The sequence below is a fragment of the Siphateles boraxobius genome, unplaced genomic scaffold (genome assembly GCF_051911475.1).
Source record: "Siphateles boraxobius isolate OS27281-9 unplaced genomic scaffold, OSU_SipBor_1 6, whole genome shotgun sequence".
Lineage (NCBI taxonomy): Eukaryota > Metazoa > Chordata > Actinopteri > Cypriniformes > Leuciscidae > Siphateles > Siphateles boraxobius.
In genome coordinates, this window is record NW_027509186.1 from 8,842,501 (window position 1) to 8,862,133 (window position 19,633).

Consider the following 19,633-nt stretch of genomic DNA (forward strand, 5'->3'; position numbering starts at 1 on the left):
ACAGAACAGCTTTACACAATGGTTACACCACCTTTACAAAACAGAGCAGTTTTGCAACACCTTTACACAGCAGTACAACTTTACAACACCTTTACACAACAGAGAAGTTTTACACAACAGAATAGCTTTATTCTACATTTACTTGACAGAAAAGCTTTACATAATGGTTACACCACCTTTACACAACATATACATTTTACAAAACAGTGGTTTTACAACACCTTTTCACAGGACAACTTTACGCCACCCTTACGTAACAAATGTTTTACACAACAGAATAGCTTTATACATTTACAGAACAGCTTTACACAATGGTTACACCACCTTGATAAAACAGCAGTTTTTACACCTTTACACAGCAGGGCAATTTTACAACACCTTTACATAACAGAGAAGTTTTACACAACAGAACAGCTTTACATAATGGTTACACCACCTTTATAAAACAGCAGTTTTAACAGGGCAACTTTACAACACCTTTACATAACAGAGAAGTTTTACACAACAGAATAGCTTTATTCTACATTTACTCGACAGAACAGCTTTACACAGTGGTTACACCACCTTTACACAACATATACATTTTACAAAACTGGTTTTACAACACCTTTTCACAGGACAACTTTACACCACCTTTATGTAACAGAAAAGTTTTACACGACAGAACAGCTTTACACGACAGATCAGTTAAAACAGAGCAGGTTTATAACACCTTTACACATTAGAGCAGTTTTACACAACAGAGTATCTTTCACAATATAACTGTTTTGAAAGATACTCAACTGTTGACTTCTTATCGCGTTGGCTTGTTATCCTGTTGTGTTTAATCCTCTTGTGAATGTCCACTTTCCCTAATATTGTTTAATGATTCACACTGATGTTTATGGGCTTTGAAGTTCTCTCAGTTCTCTTGGTTCATGGGTAATGACCCATGGCAACAACACTGACTTGTAGATCTCCTTTTCATGGTTATGAGAGTAGTACAGATGTAGTTGTAGGGAATAAAGGTACATCAATACATCACTTCACACTAATTACCCATCAGTCATTGCACATCACCTCAGCACTGCAAGAAGTCTGACTAAAACGAGACGCAGTTAAGGCATTTTTATTGAGTTTAATTTGTTTCAGGTGTGGCTTGATATTCCTGTCAAAATCTAAAACTAGAAATCTAGCATTACTTAGAAATACTCAAGACTTTAACGATTTATAACACCTCTATAAATGTGTTATTACAACCCTACAACACAAGATTCAATTACTGTGTCTGTCGTTAGCATCCTTCACAGATGTGCACATACAGTATTCATAGGAGTTTATTGAGGTGAATCTGGCGTGTGCAACAGAGCAGGATTACTGATGTTCCAGCGGACAGCGAGGATCAGAGACGATGACCAGGGTGGGCGTCTCTTTAGGTAAGATTACCACCCATGACTGCATGATAATCAGCTTTGCCTGCGCACTGCTAACAGGGGAGAAGCAATGGGGAAAAGCCCTCCTTAATTAAAGCTTAAGATAACAGTACTTAAACAACCCCCCCCCCCAAAAAAACAACATTTTATGTTAAAAATAGGGCTGTAAAACGATTAATGCCGATTAATCGCATCCAAAATAAAAGTTTGTTTACATAATATATGTGTGTGTACTGTGTATACTTATTTTGTATATATATAAATACACACACATGCATGTATATATTTAAGATTTTTTTTAAATATTTATATTTATATATAATATAAATTATATATATATTCATGCAAATATTTCTTAAATATATACATGAATGTGTGTGTATTTATATATACAAAATAATTATACACAGTACACATTATGTAAACAAACTTTTTTTTCGATGCGATTAATCGTTTCACAGCCCTAGTTAAAAATTAAATAAAGTGCACTTCTTACTGTCCTTGATACTAAAAAAACCCTCAAAATACTCAAAACTACTTTTTTTTTACAGTATAGTGTGCTATGTAATGGTCATATGACCTCATTTTGTTGTGTTTAATGCAGTGAGCACTGTACAGTTATCACAAAATAAACATGTATTCAAGTCAAGTCAAGTCACCTTTATTTATATAGCGCTTTTACAATACAAATTGTTTCAAAGCAGCTTTACAGAGATAACAGGAAAGTAAAGTTGTAATAGTATTGTTAAATTCAAAATTAAATGTTAAATGTCCCCAACTAAGCAAGCCAAAAGCCAATGGCGAATGAAGGCGGAAAAAAAAGGCGACAGTGGCAAGGAACCAAAACTCCATCAGGTGACAGAATGGAGAAAAAAAACCTATTCAGCATTTTTTGTTCTATTGCAACAGAATTATGAGTCAAGAAATGTATTTTCAATGCCACTTCTGTCTCAATGTCAACAACAGGACAGCTTAAAATACAAAGAAGGAAGACATTATAAATTCTGAAACTTTACACGAAACGCATAATACAAAAAATTGTAATAGTATGGAAGTAAGATCTTTATAACATCTAAACACATTTCAGAAAATTCTGTCATCATTTGCTCACCTTCATGTCTTTCCAAAAGTGTTTGATTTCTCTCAAAATACCTTTGTTTCATAAAAGACGTTTCAGTTTGTTTGTTTTTCCATCCATACAATGGAAGTCAACAAAACGGTTTGGTTGCCAACTTCAAAATATCTTTTGCGAAAGGCATACAGGTTTGGAACAACATGAGGCAGAATTTTTATTTTGGGAAAAACTAGTCCTTTAAGATTGAAAAGAATAGTCAGTTTGCATCACGCCATAGAACGTCCCTAAAAATGAAGATGAAAGGTCAAGTCGAATGCATTGATTTGTGACATTCTCAATTCCACACAATGTGATTTGCTGCAGTGGAGACATAACATCCATATTTCAATACTTTATATTTAAATGAGCTCATGCGAATGTAAGAACTTTCGTGACCCATTTGTGAATGTTAAATAGACATTACTGGCCTTAATTTTAGCCCGTTTAGCAGGCAATGCCTAGAGCAACAACCACAATCTGCAGCTGTGCCAGTATGAGTGTACCGTTTAGTTTTAACTGACCGCGTTCACTACAACTACAATGAACAAAAACAACGATTTATAAGAGGTCCAAAAATTATTCAATGAACATATGATTAGCATTGCACATGCTATGTAACTAAATATACTGCATATGCCTAATATTTTCTATTGTAATGTGTGTCTTTGCAGGGGGGATGGGCTCCCCAGCCGAGTCTGGTTCCTGTCAAGGGTTTTTCCCCCACAATCCTCATCTTAATGGATTTTCTCCCTGGCCACGGTCACCTTTGGCCGACTGGAGGCACTAAAGGATGATTTTCTGAAAAGGTGATTTGCAACAGTGCGTATTCAAAAAACAAACAAATAAAATTGACTTTTTCAAAAACACCACTGAGGCAAGAGGTTGTTGGAATATAACAGCTTTATTTTCTTCTTGCAATATGAATAGCACACTATAATTTGTTGTGAGTGGTCACACTATCTCCCTGAACGCTCTCTTCTCGGAGTACTTCACCTTGTACTTCCTCTTAAACCTGAAAAGAGAATAGGAAAGATTAAAAACGGACACAGAAAAGAAGAAAAAAAGAGAAAGCGTTGTAGCTTCAGCTTGCCACAAAGCCTACAACTCCACACTAAAACTAATCTTAACATCCATTTTATACAAATAAAGCAGTAAAACATCAAACTTACTTGGCTCTTTCTCTGGGCTCAATAAGGTTTCTCTTCTGTAAGCTCATAAATCGATCTTTTAGGATGCTGCCCTCTGGCTGCAGGACAAGAAACACGTGTTATGTCAAATAACATGCATCTGGAAGTCAGTCATTGATCAACGCAGACACAGTTAAACACACACCTTCAGACAGCGGAGAGAGCCGGCAAGCTCATGGCTGAGCTGAACGTCGAGATCAGGAGTCTGAAACCTGTCAAAAGAACGAGAGGTTACATCATCAACCTTTGTGTTTTTGTTTAATATCTTTGTGTGCATGGCACTTTTGATGAATATGGTTCAAAACTAGGCTTGACGATCTTAAGCGGACCTAATGCCAATATATGCGCCTTTTCACCAAAATGTCAGTAATACGTCAGAAAATCTGGAGGCGAAATTCAGATAAACTCATTGATTTGATTTTTTTAATCAATCTATGTGTGAAAACTTGTGTAACATTTGTTAAAAAAAAGTGTATATATATATAGTTGTATTTATATATATAGTTGTATTTATATATATATATATATATATATATATATATATATATATGTGTGTGTGTGTGTGTGTGTGTGTGTGTGTGTGTGTCCTACTGTCCTGCAAATTTGAGGTCAAACCCTCATTAAACACACCTGAACCATCCAAACAAACACTTCCCTGTGGTGAAAATCCAGCTTTTAATGTTGTTTATATGTCTGTATGGTGTTTTTAATATGCTTTATGACAAACCATGTGTAAATTCATAAGTCAACACCATTGCGGAGTATTTTCTCCTTAAAACTGCAGTGAACCAAAGACAGTCTCAAAAACACGGTTTGAAATTGCTGGTGTTTCTGAAGTCACAAACTACCTTGTAACCAGTGTTGGGTAAGTTACTCAATAAAAGTAATCCATACAAATTACTAATTACTACTTTAAAATTGTAATTTGATTACATTACTGATTACTGTACGTAAAAGTAATCAGATTACTAATTACTTTACTTTCAAGTTACTTTGAAAACCTATTAAAACTACAAGAATACACTACAAAGTGAAACTCAGTTCTTTCCGTAATTTAATATTGCAGAATACAGACATCCCAAGTCTCCTGGAAGTTCCGGGAGTCTCCCGCATGTTGATAGCGGCTCCCTGATGCCCGCAAATTAGTTCAAATCTCCCGGAATCTAGAGCGAGCGAGAAAGAGCGCGCATGCGAGACAGAAGAGAGGGCTGTTTCTCAATATGTTCTTGTGGACTTGTGAAACGTCATCAGTCGCTGCCCAAGTACTGTTCCAATTCAAAGTTCACATCTAGCCAAGTCCAGTTCAAGACCACTGATGTGTTCCTGATCCGCCCCTTTTACCCAGGATGCATCGAGAGGTGACTTTAACTTTGTAGCCTATTAGAGAGCTGACTTATGTTTGACTGAACTGTTAGCTTTATTTCTCATTATACAGCTTCTTATACCTTTTAGGCTACTTATACTTTTATACTGGATATTATTGAGCATTAAAACTGACATTTAACAAAAAGAGACAGGTTTGTGTAATTTTATTATTGTATATATTTAAAATATATAGAATATTTTTATATTTATTTTACAATACATTCTCTTCACTGTATGTACATGTATAATAAAATAAAATGACAAGCCTGTCTCTGTTAAATGTCAGTTTTAATGATCAATAATGTTTCATATTTTTAAAGTGAAAACAAAATGAAGCAGGGTTGTGTTTTATATATCATGTTGTTATAAATATATGCAGTGAAGATAATCAATGTACGCGTTGCCTGTACCACATTTTGTGTGGCCATTAATATGTTCACGATTTTTTTAAATGAAAAGAGGCAGAGTTGTGTTTTATAACATATTTTATTTTATTGTTGACGAAAAGAGGCAGAGTTGTACTTTATACCATATTTCGTTTTATTGTTGCCTGAAATATAGGTACATAAAGAGATAACAGGAGTAGCCAGAGCGTGCTGGGTGACGCGATCAATAACGCCGCGGTTCCGTTTGCAGAATAACCGGACTCGCGTCCTCGGGAGTTCGTTCTCCTGAGTCAAACTTGGCAAGTCTGAACTAGCAAGGACGCAAGTCCGAAGTTTGCGTAGGCTACTTCTATTGAGAAATGGCCAGACTGTGCTCCAAACCGTGTAGCGCTGCGTGTGTGTGCCTCATGAAGCGCGTTCTCCGGTAATTCATTAAAGCGCATGCTGACGCAGCCGGCCAAACGTGATTTGAAATGCATTTTACTAAATATGTTTTTTTAACAATACATTTGTAACGCAAGTAACTTAATTGTATTGACATCAGTAACTGTAATCAAATTACATAAATTTAAAATTTAATGACTTGCATTACTGCATTACCACGAAAAGTAATAAGAATACTTTGTAACGCGTTATACCCAACTCTGCTTGTAACCAATCAGATCAACGTGTGATCGTCAACGAGTGGATCTCTGAGCTGAGTGAGTGAGTGGAGGCGGGGCTCATTTGCATATTCATAGAACCGCGTATACTAAGTGAGGCAAGAGTTACATTCAAGTTATTTTAAGGCAAAGAAGAATTTTTTTTCAAGGACAAAATTTTAAACAATTATGTAATTTTGGTGATCAAAGCAGGGTTAAGGGATAAAATGATTGACTACAGGAGGACTTTAAACTTTGCAGGGCAGTGGGTCTCCAGGAGAAGGGTTGAAGACCTCTGTTGTAACTCACAGATTCTCAAATGAACTGAATTGATCTAATAATACCATAACATAGTTAAGCAAACGCTATTACACAAAGCTAAGATCACTCATGAAGGCCTATGTAATTAGGCACCAAACTGTGGTGTGAAGTTATTTATAAGCATTTCCCATTAATTTTTAAATAACTTTTTACCATCATGATGTCATGTCAGACACAGCTGGAGAACAAAAGACAGAAAGTGAAAGAAGCGCACTTGAGTCTGCCGAGTCTGCGAGGCATGCTCTTCTGCGCCTCCTGATTGGCCCTGCGCTGAGCCTGCCTCTGTCTGGTCCTCTGCTCCTGCGTCTTCAGGTTGGCACGGATGGATCGCAGTTGGAACAATTGCTGCTGCTTGTCAATCATTTGACGCTCGGCCTTCCTCCGCAACTCCTGTTTAATAAATGAAAAAGGTTTGAGTGAGATTCATCCCCAACTTGGTCAAGAGGCAAATCCATTCTGCTTCCTCACCTTGATCCTCTGAGCCTTCTCTTTCCTCCTCTGTTTCTCAGTTTTCTTTTCCTGCGTCGCGGTCGGCCCGATGACTGTGTCTTCGCTGCCCCCTTCTGGCTCTTCCGGTTCAACATCCCCTTCTTCAATCAATCCCTCCACCTGCTCTTTAAAGCTGCTCTCCTACAGACACACAAACACATCTATATTTAGACCAGCATGTGGACACATTCCCATCTGAACCTGGAGTGGAGACAGAACGCTAGCGCACCAAAGATCCGCACAGCAGCGGTGTATAATGCGTACTACTGAAAAATACACATTCAAATTTCACTGATTAACGTATGCATGGTACCCAATTAACGTAGTAATTACAACTTATTTAACATTTCATAATTTTTTTTTATTTTTTATAATTGTCACATTAAGACATTATGTAAAAAAAAATTAAGCAGTTTAATGAGTCGAGAAAGATACTGAAATAAACTCAATTTACTTCAAGTTAATCATATTACACTGTATTATACAGTATTTAATTGCATTACACTATTTTAGTGTTATGCAATTACTGTATAACAGTGTTATGCGATCAAATACTGTAACACTGCGATTTAATACCGTATATTACAGTGTAATGCGATTAAATACTGTATAATACACAGCATTTAATCACATTACACAGTAATATACAATATTTAACCTCATAAAACTGTAATACACAGCATTTAATCGCATAACACTAATATACAGTATTTAATCGCATTACAGTGTAATATACAGTATTTCCAGCTGTATATTTCACATTTTTGCAAATACAATTAGTGTTGCCGACTCCAAGCCTTTCAGTAAGATCAGACAAATGACTGTCCGAACTGAAAGGAGTTCAGGAAACACCCTGTCATGTGTTGATGGGGTAAAGGTGCTTCACCTCCTTCACCTCCCTTTATTTCATTTTAATGAATTAGCCGCAAGTAATTAAAAATAAACACCTTCAAATAAACTGTGACCAATACTTTAATGCAAAAATCATACATAGTGCCTTTAAGGTGGGGTAGAATTAAATGAATGGCAAAACGCCCGTCACCTCATGCACCCCAGTCTGGGAACCCGAGTTAAGTTGTTAGCGTAAGGTTCGAGGTTGTACCTCAGTGGCGATGTCCTCTTTCACAGCCAGCTGACGTGCCAACCTTTCCTCTGCTTTCAGCTTCTTGACCTCCACTTCATGGGCTTCACGAAGCAGGTCCTAGAAAAACACACACGTAGATTTCTAAACACACAGATGTGACGTAAAAGGAGCAGATCAAAGTTTACGGATGCAAAGAGCTTTTCGTAGCAGAAACTGGCTGCGTTTTACCTGGTGAGAGAAGAAGTCTGGGTTGTATGAGCCTCCAGGACCAACGACCTCAATCGCAGGAAGAACTGAAGGCTTCTCATTCAGCCTATCTGGTCTCTGAAAGAGGAAAATTAAAGAATTCAGCACACGAACAACAGCTACACCTAGCAGTCAACCCATGTGGATCACACAGTTTCATTTAAAGATAGAAAATTACATGCATAATTGCTGAAATTAAATTTGATATTTTACATGTTTAATAAAATAGAGTAAAATAAGAAAACTGGTTTACTTTACTTGGATAACAGACTCAAAAAGCTGCTAATCTACAGACCACTTTGGAGCAGACGTCACAGTTGCGTCACTACAGTTGCACACGCATTGTAGAGGCAGAAAAATAGAAACCGGACGAGATCCACAGAATAATGGGGAAAACATTTCTTGTGCCTCTGTACATCAGAATCATTCGGAAAGCAAACAAAGATGGTCTTCATTTTTCATAGAACATCGTCAAAGACTTCAGATGTATAAAGACTGCGCACTCGCATTACTTATGAATGGGAGAAAGTGCTACGCACAACATGGGGGAACAAGTCCCGTCTTCTAAATAAAAGAGCCAATCACTGATTGATGAAGTCAATCACTGCACTGACGTCAGGTAATATGTTATTTAATTGGGAGTTCAGCAGGCAGTTTTTGAGATTTTAGGATTCCTCCATTTAAGTAGACAGGACTTGGTCTTGGGTGCCGAATTAGCAAATATGGCCACCAGTGAACAGCCTTTCCTTGAAAGGGACTTTGCTAACGTCGAAGATGCACTGTGAAGCTAAACGCAGACGTTTATAGTTGAAAAGACTGGACTAATGAAACCTGCAACGAATTACCCTATTATGGATCTACAGAATATGTCACATATGCAGTTCATTGAGGGCATAATGTATTAGCCCTACATAGGGGTGTCGAAATTAATCGTTTCTACGATGCATCGCGATGCAGACGAGGACGATTCGGTTATCGGTTCAGTAATAGGCCATAACCGGTTATAATGTACTGACGCTTCTCTGACGTCATTGTATGTGCTTTGTCGTGATACCATACACTGGCAGAGGGAGGCGAGATGCATGTCACGCACAAATAGAACAGGCAGGAGGTAATAGCTATATTAACTTGATAAACAATGTTAGCCGTGTTCACCCCGAGCTGTTACGCCTGGCAGAGCCGGACTGCTTTAGAGTAAGAGAATGAGCTTTAACGCCACCCGAATCCGCAGCCAAAACAAATAATCCACCCGCCTCAATATTGTTCTCTGATTTAAGTATTCGCTGCCAGCCGATGGTGAAATTACAATTATTCTGTGTTGTTACGGGTGATTATAAATGATCGTCATCTTCAACAGTGAACTCTTGACGGTTGATGCGCGCGCCTCTAAAAAACAAAATTTAAATAAAGAAAAACGAAATTAAGTTAAATTAAAAACGAGATTAATTTAGATTGACAATAACGGGTAAAAGGCTAATACATTTTGTTTCTATTATTCTATTTTCCACAATGTCAAAGCAACGCAGCTTAACCCAAAACACAAGCTCAGGCATGCACTTCGGTCCATACAAACTCCGCTGTTCTGCGCTCTAGCCAGAGAACACTCCCGTTGCAGTTAGGCGTCGGTTCTATTTCTAGCATGCACGCATTTTCCGCGTGGCTCGAGCCGCGCCTGAGACGCGTGTTTCACACAGGCAGTGTGCAAACTCCAACCGGCTAACATGGGAGCTGAAATAAAAACGTACATGCCACACAGCTGAGACGCTCACGCCATGCAGCCAGTGTGTCGCCGGCCTTATACGAGTGAGAACCGTTTCGCGGGGGATCCCAGGTGTGCAAAAAAAAAAAAAAAGAACGAATATTCGAATGTCAAATTTTCAAATCGAATACCAACTCACCGAACGAATATTCGAATATTCTGGTCCAGCCCTAACTGAATTGAGCTCTCTTTCGTGTCTAAATAGACAAATACACACAACATTATGTCTAAATGTCCTTTTTGGCGAGTATTCACGTAAACTATGTCGGCTATGCATCAGTGGATCCGCATGTCATTGGACATGATCCGACGTCTTAAAGTGACAGTGGGTAATAAACCTAATGCGGTCCGTGTCAAGCAACAAAAGAAAAAGAGAAAAGCATTCACTGTTTGTTAATAGCTTTAATATGTTTGTTAATATGTCTGCTTGAAAGAATAAATGATGTATGCAAGTAGTTATAAAGAATTTTTTACTTTAGGAAAAGTGGTTTTAATGTCATTGTGTTGGCTTTCTGTCAGGCACATATCGTTGTTTCAATGTTTCTGTCTCCCTGCAGCATGTCTGCATTTAATCTTTGATTTAATATTCATAAATCCTACCTTGTAACTGTTACCTTCATGTTACTGTTATTTTTAGCCAGAGATTTGTTGAAGGTTTGGCTTAATTTTGGAGAATTTTGAATGTACTTTGCTGAATATATTAAGAGTTTAAATAAAAAAGCTGAATTGTGAGTTTGTGTAACTGAATTTAACGGTCAATACTGCTTAGAAGTGAAAAGAAAACAAGCAAATCCGAAAAATCCGAAAGGGCTAAAAATAAATCCAAAAAAATGGAATTTGAAAAAATAAATAAAACGGAATTTGAGAAAAAATAAAACGGATTTCATAGGGCCCTAATAAGCTTGCAATTCTGAGGGGAAAAGGGAAGATTTTTCTCCTCAGAACTGCGGGATATAAACTCGCAATTATCTAGTTTTATTCTGATATACATGGCTTCCATACTGCAGAACTGTCACTTTTCCACGTGGTAAGCTCTGCCCAAAAATGGTCTAAGGTATTTTTATACCTTATTTTTTAGTTGGAGCTCCTTGTGCGTCTGCGCTTGGGCACTGGAGTTTAAAGATAATGATCACAAAACAAAAGAACGCACTGCCCTCACCTTGACAAGCTTTCTTTTAGTTTGTTCCAGGTAGAAGGGATCGGCCGTCTCTGGTGCTGTAGGACAAAGACATCGAGCAACATTACGCCACTCGTTTACATTACTGACATATCAGAGAGTGTAAAGATACTCACTGCCTGCACTCCACAGGTCATAAAACGCTCTCGCTGGGTTGTTATTGGCCACTGGAGTTTTTTTAACGGGCAGCCCAGAGGCAGCTGCAGCTCTTCGGAGTCGAAGCAGCTTTTCTCTTCGTGGCAACACTCCCATGGCCGCCAACCTCGCCGCTTTCTCTGCCATGCGCCGCTGATTTTTAGCATTGGGCTGCTGGAACGCCAGGACACTAAAAGAACATCAGGAGAATTGGGGTCATGTAAAATTGGGGATAAATGGTTTGGAGACAATCAGATTATCCTTATATTATAAATGGATTTTATAATGCATTTTCCTTTATGCCATTATATAGCAAATCTCTGCTGCATGATTGTTTATATCGTCACAAAACCCAAAATATATGAATCACACAGCTCTATAAAGCCAGATATATAAATATGTCCAACTTTATCCACACACACACTCACATAATCCGATATTTACTATATAGAAAATCTCTGCTGCATGATTGTTTATATCGTCACAAAACCCAAAATATATGAATCACACAGCTCTATAAAGCCAGATATATAAATATGTCCAACTTTATCCACACACACTCTCACATAATCCGATATATACTATATAGAAAATCTCAACTGCATGATTGTTTAAATTAATTGCAAAATCTAATCCACCTCTAAGATATTGCGAACATTAACATCACTATTTTCTGTAAAGCTGCTTTAAAACAATGTGTATTGTGAAAGGAGCTAAACAAATAAAAACTGACTTTATTTTTAAATCTACATGATTTGGTGATAAATCTTCAAATCAGCCTGGGAAACCTGAAACGTGTTTAACAGAGCCATGTTTGATTTGAGAGCTGCAGCATTAGTACGGCTTCAGAAGAAGAGTTGTCTGAGCCACTTTTAGGGTGAATTTTAAGTAAATATTAGTAATTGTGCATGTATGTAATATAATTACGATATATAATTTCACTATAATATCATTTTTTACCATGTTCTCTAGATATAATGGCATTGGGCAAGAGAAAACAATGAAACAAACACCAAATAAGAGTTTAATAACTGGATCCTGACAATATGCCCTCAGATCCTGGACGGCTGTTCACACAACAGCCCTCCAAGCTCCATTGTGTTATCTTCACATTCCCAAAGAAATACTGGGAGCGCAAGGATGAGATCATCAGCGGGCAGAAGAGGATGCAGATCACGGGTCATTTTGAAAGTTAATTTCACAGTCGTACTGTACTCACTTTTTGGGGGCAGGTACGCGGGAATCCGGCTGAAGAATGAGATCTATCCGCAAAGGTTTGGAGCGTTTACCTTTCTTAACTGATGTCTCTAATAACAAGAAAAACAGTTATGAATTGAGCAGCGAGAAAAACAATGACATAGTAGGCTATATAAAGAGAGGACCTTATTAAACTTACGTGGTTGAGTTTCTTTGTCTTTTTCACCAGTGTCCACAAAGAAGAGACTGGCATCGGGTTTTTCAGCTATCAACCCCCTATGAATGAAGAAAGGAGAGAAATAATAATAAATCAGTGTTTGTTCATAATCTCCTGTATCATGAACCGGTGTGCGGTTAACTAAAGGTTGTGTTATAAGACAATATATATTTTATTATCAGGGTTTTTTTTATATTGTTTTCTCATCTTTTTAACATTCAAAATGATGTAGACAAACAATCAGCCACGCAACAGTAAGTGGAAATCAAAACAACAGCAACAAAATATATAAAAATAATAAATAAGGTTAGTTACACATAAAAAAAATACACAAAATAAATAAGTTAGACATAATAAGCAGCAAAATATACACAGGACAGTGCGATCATTTAAAATTACGTGCATATATAAAAATGCGAATGCTTGTATCAATATGTATTGATATTGATATACATATTGATCAATATGTAATGCATGTATCAATAATAAAATATACGTTAAACTTAATGACTCAATGGTTACGTACTACATAAAAACGGCCACGTGACGCTTATCAACTCTTTGTAACGCACACACAGTCACATATAACCTAATTTAATGTTTTACATTCTACTGGAATGAAGCAGACTATAGATATAAATATAGAAGTCTAATAATTTCTATCAATGTTAAACTTTAATGATAATAATCCATATTTACTCATGACTTACCCTGCTGCTTTCTCCTGAAGCCGCACGTCGTCCAGAAACTCCTCCACATCCTGGATATCACTGTATTTGTTCCAGTTCTTTTTCTTATTTTTGTTCACGCGTTTTCGCCGTTTAATATCCGAACTATTTCCATCCAGACCCGAGTTAAAAGACAGAAACCCGGGTTGAGACGCCGCCATGCGCTTGTGTTTCCTGGCGGCCGCCATGATGGCTAGAAGAAGAAGGAGGAGAGATGGGGAGGAGACTATACGTTTGTGGACTCGACTCATGAATATTTAATTAGGTCACGTGAGCTCAACAAAGACGGGCGGGAATGTGTCCAAAATGTGTCCCCTGTCCCTGAATATCTCAGATATAAATGTTGATTTGCCTTAAAATGTTCTATGCAATTATTTTAAAATACTCACCGTTCAATTTCAAACTGCTACACAACAAGCATGTGTTGTGATGCTATTCGTGCCTTGTAGATGAATATTCTGTAAATAAAGTGGTAATTTATGTTTTTTTGTGCAAACAAAGCACTTTGCTTCATAAAATTGAGGTTAAATCACTGTAGTCACATGGGTTACTTTACGTAATTATCTTTTTTTTAATTGAAGAAATATCAAAACAAACAATACAATACATTTTAAATGCTAGGGGAAGGCATAAAGTAGGCTACTATAGGAATACTTATAGAATACTATAGGAAGAGTGTTTGTGAAATTCTAACAGCTTTTTGTTTCTTTAAGGGCAATATTGACTTAATATAATGATCACCTCATTTTTAAACGCAACAAAACATGTTTTTACATTTATGAATGTGAAATTTAGCCATAAAAAATACAAATAATAATAGGCTACAAGAAGTGCGGGGTTGTTTATCTTTGGAGTTTATAACAATACTTAACATCTTTCCACCGTAATGTAGCCTACACATTTCCAACAATGAAATCAAGTATATTTTGACACAAATAAATAAATAGACACATAAGGGCAGTGCCAAAATAAATGAAGGAAGAACATTGTTTTACTTTTTATTTTTTATTAATTCAATCATGCCATGATTACAAGAGGTATTACATATTAACATGACATTACAGTGTCATTTCTCTGCCAGGAAATGCATTTTTTTAAACATAAAAATCCAGTGCTGTCAAAAGCATTACATGTTTTCAACGCTTTTTTGTTTTCTGCTTGTTCCAAAAGATTTACATATAATTTAAAGTCATTTTTAAAATGTGAAAAAATTGGTTTGCATTGAGCCCACTTCTTTTTATGTTGCCTATAGAAGGATGAGCATTGTACATTTGTTTCTTTTTTTTTTATCGCAACAAAAAATGTACAGAGATTTGCACATTAATATACACCTCACAACAAGTATAAATGAACATACATAAGTATATGTAAAAAAAAAAAATTAGGTCATTGGGGTAAAATTACAATAATTTAAAGTAACAAAAAGCTTCATAGGTCTTTCTTGCTTTTTTGTTTTTAATTTCATCTAATGTATTACAATATAGTTTAATCTCTTTATAAAGTTTTCAAAACTTTTGGCTTAGCTTTAATCCATTTTTTGTGATATTTTCCTAGTAAAATAAAAAGTTGTATAAGGAAGCACATCCTACTTTTGGAATCAACATTGTCCTGCACAAAAAAAAAAAAAAAAAAAAAACCAACAACAACAACTACATCATACAGATCAATTTGTAAACACCTAGAAGTGAAATTTGAAACATCCAACCAAAACATTTTTGAATAGCCTAGGCTTTATACAATAAAAAAAAAAAGAAAAGATGAGTCACAGTTCTTTGGCATTGCCACAAAAAAGTTTTCAATATTCAAATGGAAACGTTCAAGAAGTAACTCCTTGACAGGGTAAATTCTGTGTACAATTTTATAGGATACCCCTCTAATTTTATGATTAATAAAAAACCTATTTGTTATAGACCATACTCTTTTCCAGTTAATATTTTCAGATTTAGTAGACCAAAACCCTGTTGAACAAGGCAAATAGTTTGTTTTTAAAGTATTTCTCATATATGTGTTAGGCTACTGCATTTATCTTTTAATATAATTATTTATCCCCAATAAATATTGTATCACTACAAAAACTATCATGTTTAACGATAAACATAAACAACGTTAAACATAACGATAAACATAAACAACGTTAAACATAAACATAAGGTTTGACGAGCATTGTATCCTAGCTCTAAAAGTCTCTGACGTCAGCGCGATGTGATTAATATTCATGAGCAAGTACCTTCTCCAGCCCTAAAGATGGCAGTAATAAAGTCCAGGCATCATGAATGAAGATGAAGAAGAGCTGAAGGCGGTATTGATGTTGTGAGACGCATGGAAAACAGGGAAAAAGAAAGTTGAAGAAGCGTATGTATGATAAATAAAGTACTGTAAGCAGAGAAGGCTTATTCCTCTTGTATTGAATAGATTAAATCTGTACGCCGGATTTTCAGTGATGTGATGACGCTCTCGCGAGCGGATATCAGCAAGATGATGTAAAGTAAAATAGACACTTGTCACACTGTAAGTTGCACACACTCCAAAACTTAACCGATGACTTTCCTCTGAAACACAATGAGTCTGGCTCTGCACGAGCTGCTGGTGTGCTGTCGAGGACTGGAGAATGAGAAAGCCACAGAGAGGAAGGTGTGTGAAACATCTCTTTTCTTATGAATAAATCAGTGACCATTCACCTCTACTTCAGACATGCCAAAACATTTTTATTATCAGCCAATAAAACATCAGCGTTAAATCGAGAATGGCTTTTAAATTCAATTTCTGAATATGAATTGAGGAAGGAAATTTGAATTTGAGTGGTTGGAGGGAGATTTAAATCGAGTAATCATTGTAAGAGATTAACGAATTACCCGGCCATTATAAAAACAACATATGAGGTAATTTCAGAAACCCTGGATGATATTGATTGACAATGATACCTAGATATGTACTCATTTAGATGTAACTTATATGGTAATGTTTTCAGTGTATGTTTTTTATATGTAGTGGACAGTCACATATCTCCGAATGCTGTAATTTAACCTACATTTTTATGTTAAATATCTATATATTTATATAGTTATCTGATAATGTGGTAATATTTTATATAAAATAATGTTCATAAATCATTTTCATAAATTTAAACATATATAACTTTTTTTGGGGATTTACCTGTAACATTTTTAGTAATAATTAATAATCTGCCAAGGGTCTTCTTTAAAATGATACCAAAGTTAAGTCTGTGCTCCCAAGATTCAAATTTTTATGACAGTTTTTTGACGTGGACATTTTTTGTCCTCTATATAGCTGTGTAACTTTTTTTAATTGATGCACAAGGGTTAAATTAAGTCATTTAATAATAGGTGAATTTAGCAAATTCAGACTGTGAGGTTGCTTTGAAACAATCAGTATTTTATAAATTGATATATAAAAAAAACTTGATGTTTTTGTTTTTTCCAGAAAGAGGTGGATCGCTTCCGGAGACTCATCCGTTCTCCAGACACGGTGGAGGAACTCGATCGTACTTCGGGATGCAAAGTCTCCAAAGGCTCCAAGCAGCTCACCTGGGATGCTGTTTTCCGGTCTATCTCAGTTTCTCTTTTTCCGTTATGTAATTCTATGGTGTGAGCTGACAGTGCGCTCATAATGTTTTTTCCTTACAGATTTTTACAGAAGTTCCTTCAGAAAGAGACAGAACTTCTACAGTCAGGAAAAGCCAACGTATCCGCCACCACGCATGCAAACCGGCAGAAAAAGATGCAGGAAATTAGCAGCCTGATGAAGTATTTCATCAGATGCGCCAACCAACGTAATGTCTGAGCTACTAATATTACAGTCGCTGTTCATGTCATGACAGTTCTAGAGTTTGGTCTGTATCCATTGTAGATATCAATGGATACAGAGTAATGTTTCTTTCTGTACCCTATCGGTTCCCAACAGGGGGTCTCGGCCCACAAGGGGGCCTCAGCGAGCTCTTTGGGGGGTCGTGTTATATTTTGAAAAGTGTTGAACAGTGAGCATTAAAGGTGCAATGTGTAATATTTCTGAGGATCTATTGACAGAAATGCAATATAAGATCCATAACTATGTTTTCAGTGGTGTATAAAGACCTTGCATAATGAACCGTTATGTTTTTATTACCTTAGAATGAGACATTTATATCTCCATAACCCCGGGCGCCCCCTTCTATGGAGGTCGACATATTGTGTCGTCATGTTTCCAGCATAGCCGACAGCGAACACACAGCGCTACAGAGCGCGTTTCCTCACTACCTTGAAAAAGAAGTTTTCAGTGGTGTATAAAGACTTAATGAACCGTTATATTTGTGTTACCTTAGATTGAGCAGTTTCTATCTACATACACCACAGGTTCCCTTACATTGAAATGCACCGACATGTTTCTACGGTGGCCCTAAACGGACAAACGCGTTTCGTTACTATGTTGCTATTCGTGCAAGGAAGCAAGCTTAGTTCAGCGAATAAAACACTGACACAATGATGAATGACAATAATATTCTGAATATCATATAGTTTTACTGAATAATTAAGTAAACATAATTTCTTAATTTATTCTTGTAAAGAAACCTCATTTTTGAACTGGCTACTCTCTGAGGCCTCAGACGATGACATATTTTCCTGTCGGCCACCGTAACTTTTGTTGGTTGCAATTCGTAACCTCACCACTAGATGCCGCGATAATAAAAATAAAAATCACACACTGCACCGTTAAAAGCAGCAGTCCGTAATGTTTTTTTGTGTTCAAAATTGTCTAAATTTATATAATGACAGAGTACATCATGAATCCATTTTCCTAACCGTGTTTTTGTCTTATCCTGAGTCACTATGGTACACCTATAATAAGTGTTTATATTGGGACTGGTTTATATTTTACACTGGTTCGGGTCGCACTGCTGCGGTGTAACCCAGTGACTCGTCATAGATATAATGATGCAATCCTCACACTGATTGATAAAGCCTCACAAATAACATGCAAGTATTGAGGTCCCAGACACCAGTCATTTTGTAATAGCCTATATTAATTATTTCTTCCCTACACACCAGTGTGAATACTGATATTTTTGTTATTTCATTTCAAGTAGGGCCAATTAGGCTACTATTAATTACGTTTTTAACTTACAAACAGCCTACTGATGTTTTTGTTAGAGTATTTACAATATTATAGGCTATTATTCGTGCATAAACATATCTGGTTATAGTAATAAACATACTGTTTGATTAAAAACAAAACATTTTGTCATCCTTTCTGCAAGCTTACAAGAGCGACAATATCATTAAATGTGAAGGGGGGCCCTAAAATATTTTCTTTGGAAAAAGGGGGTCTCAGACAAAAAAAGGTTGGGAACCACTGCTGTACATTAGGTACGTGTAAAAAATCCATTTCAGGGAATCCCGCTTCTGTTCTGCAGGAGGTCCGAAGTTAAAGTGTGCCGAGCTGCTGTCCCATGTGGTAGAGGTCCTGCAGAGTCCGTTCAGCTGTGGGGCGTACGGCGAGGACTACAGCAGTATTCTGCTCAAGGACGTCCTGTCTGTGCGGAAATACTGGTGTGAGATGAGCCAGCAGCAGTGGCGCAGTGAGTGACCAGTGTACCGTCCCCATTTCTGTGTATTCTGTTCATTTATTTATTTCCTATTCCTGAGGTTCTTGTATTGAACTCTGAAACATTAAAGTCCCCCTGTAGTCAATCATTTTATCTCTTAAAACTCACCAAAATTTACTTGAAAACAATTTCTTCATGCCTTAACATATCTTGAATGTAACTCTACTGTACATCCTTGCATCATTTAGTGTATGTGGTTCAATGAATATGCAAATGAGCCCCGCCTCCACTCACTCACTCAGCTCAGAGATCCACTCACTGACGATCACACGTTGATCTGATTGGTTACAAGCTAGTTTGTGAAATCAGAAACACCAGCGATTTCAAACCGTGTTTTTGAGACTGTCTTTGGTTCACTGCAGTTTTAAGGAGAAAATTCTCAGCAATGCTGTCGACTTATGAATTTACACATGGTTTGTCTTAAAGCATATTAAAAACACCATTTTCACCACAGGGGGACTTTAAAATAACCCAGGTCAGTGTTTATTTTGCAATAATGACATGCATTATTCATTATTCATATACTTTTTAGTTTTTTTCCTAATAACGTTACATTTAGTTTGGTTAATAATGTTA

At 36.6% G+C, this 19,633-nt stretch overlaps 2 protein-coding genes across 2 annotated transcripts in view; one reads left to right on the top strand and one right to left on the bottom strand.

Moving 5' to 3' along the window:
* Window positions 1–3,408: 3,408 nt before the first annotated feature.
* Window positions 3,409–13,672, bottom strand: nop53 (NOP53 ribosome biogenesis factor). Its single transcript, XM_077207613.1, has 12 exons — window positions 13,441–13,672; window positions 12,713–12,789; window positions 12,536–12,623; window positions 11,298–11,506; window positions 11,164–11,219; window positions 8,228–8,323; window positions 8,018–8,116; window positions 6,895–7,056; window positions 6,641–6,816; window positions 3,859–3,925; window positions 3,696–3,772; window positions 3,409–3,538 (listed from the first exon to the last, which is right to left on the bottom strand). The coding sequence occupies exons 1-12, from the start codon at window positions 13,644–13,646 to the stop codon at window positions 3,478–3,480; spliced, it is 1,374 nt and encodes a 457-aa protein (XP_077063728.1). The 5' UTR covers window positions 13,647–13,672; the 3' UTR covers window positions 3,409–3,477.
* Window positions 13,673–15,692: 2,020 nt separating this feature from the next.
* The window catches only part of atm (ATM serine/threonine kinase), an 82,715-nt gene continuing 78,774 nt past the window's right edge, over window positions 15,693–19,633 (top strand). Inside the window, exons 1-4 of the mRNA XM_077207614.1 lie at window positions 15,693–16,089; window positions 16,900–17,021; window positions 17,103–17,248; window positions 18,866–19,030. Of these exons, the coding sequence (XP_077063729.1) occupies window positions 16,018–16,089; window positions 16,900–17,021; window positions 17,103–17,248; window positions 18,866–19,030 (505 nt within the window). The 5' untranslated portion in view covers window positions 15,693–16,017. The remainder of the gene's footprint in view (window positions 16,090–16,899; window positions 17,022–17,102; window positions 17,249–18,865; window positions 19,031–19,633) is intronic.

Bases quoted from the DNA above. Each gene is read 5' to 3' on its own strand.
- nop53 (XM_077207613.1), bottom strand. From the start codon at position 13,646: ATGGCGGCCGCCAGGAAACACAAGCGCATGGCGGCGTCTCAACCCGGG. The intron at 7,057-8,017 runs GTACAACCTCGA...GTGTGTCTGTAG, and splicing joins AAGAGGACATCGCCACTGAG to GAGAGCAGCTTTAAAGAGCA. The intron at 3,773-3,858 runs GTGTGTGTTTAA...CTTGTCCTGCAG, and splicing joins GCTCTCTCCGCTGTCTGAAG to CCAGAGGGCAGCATCCTAAA.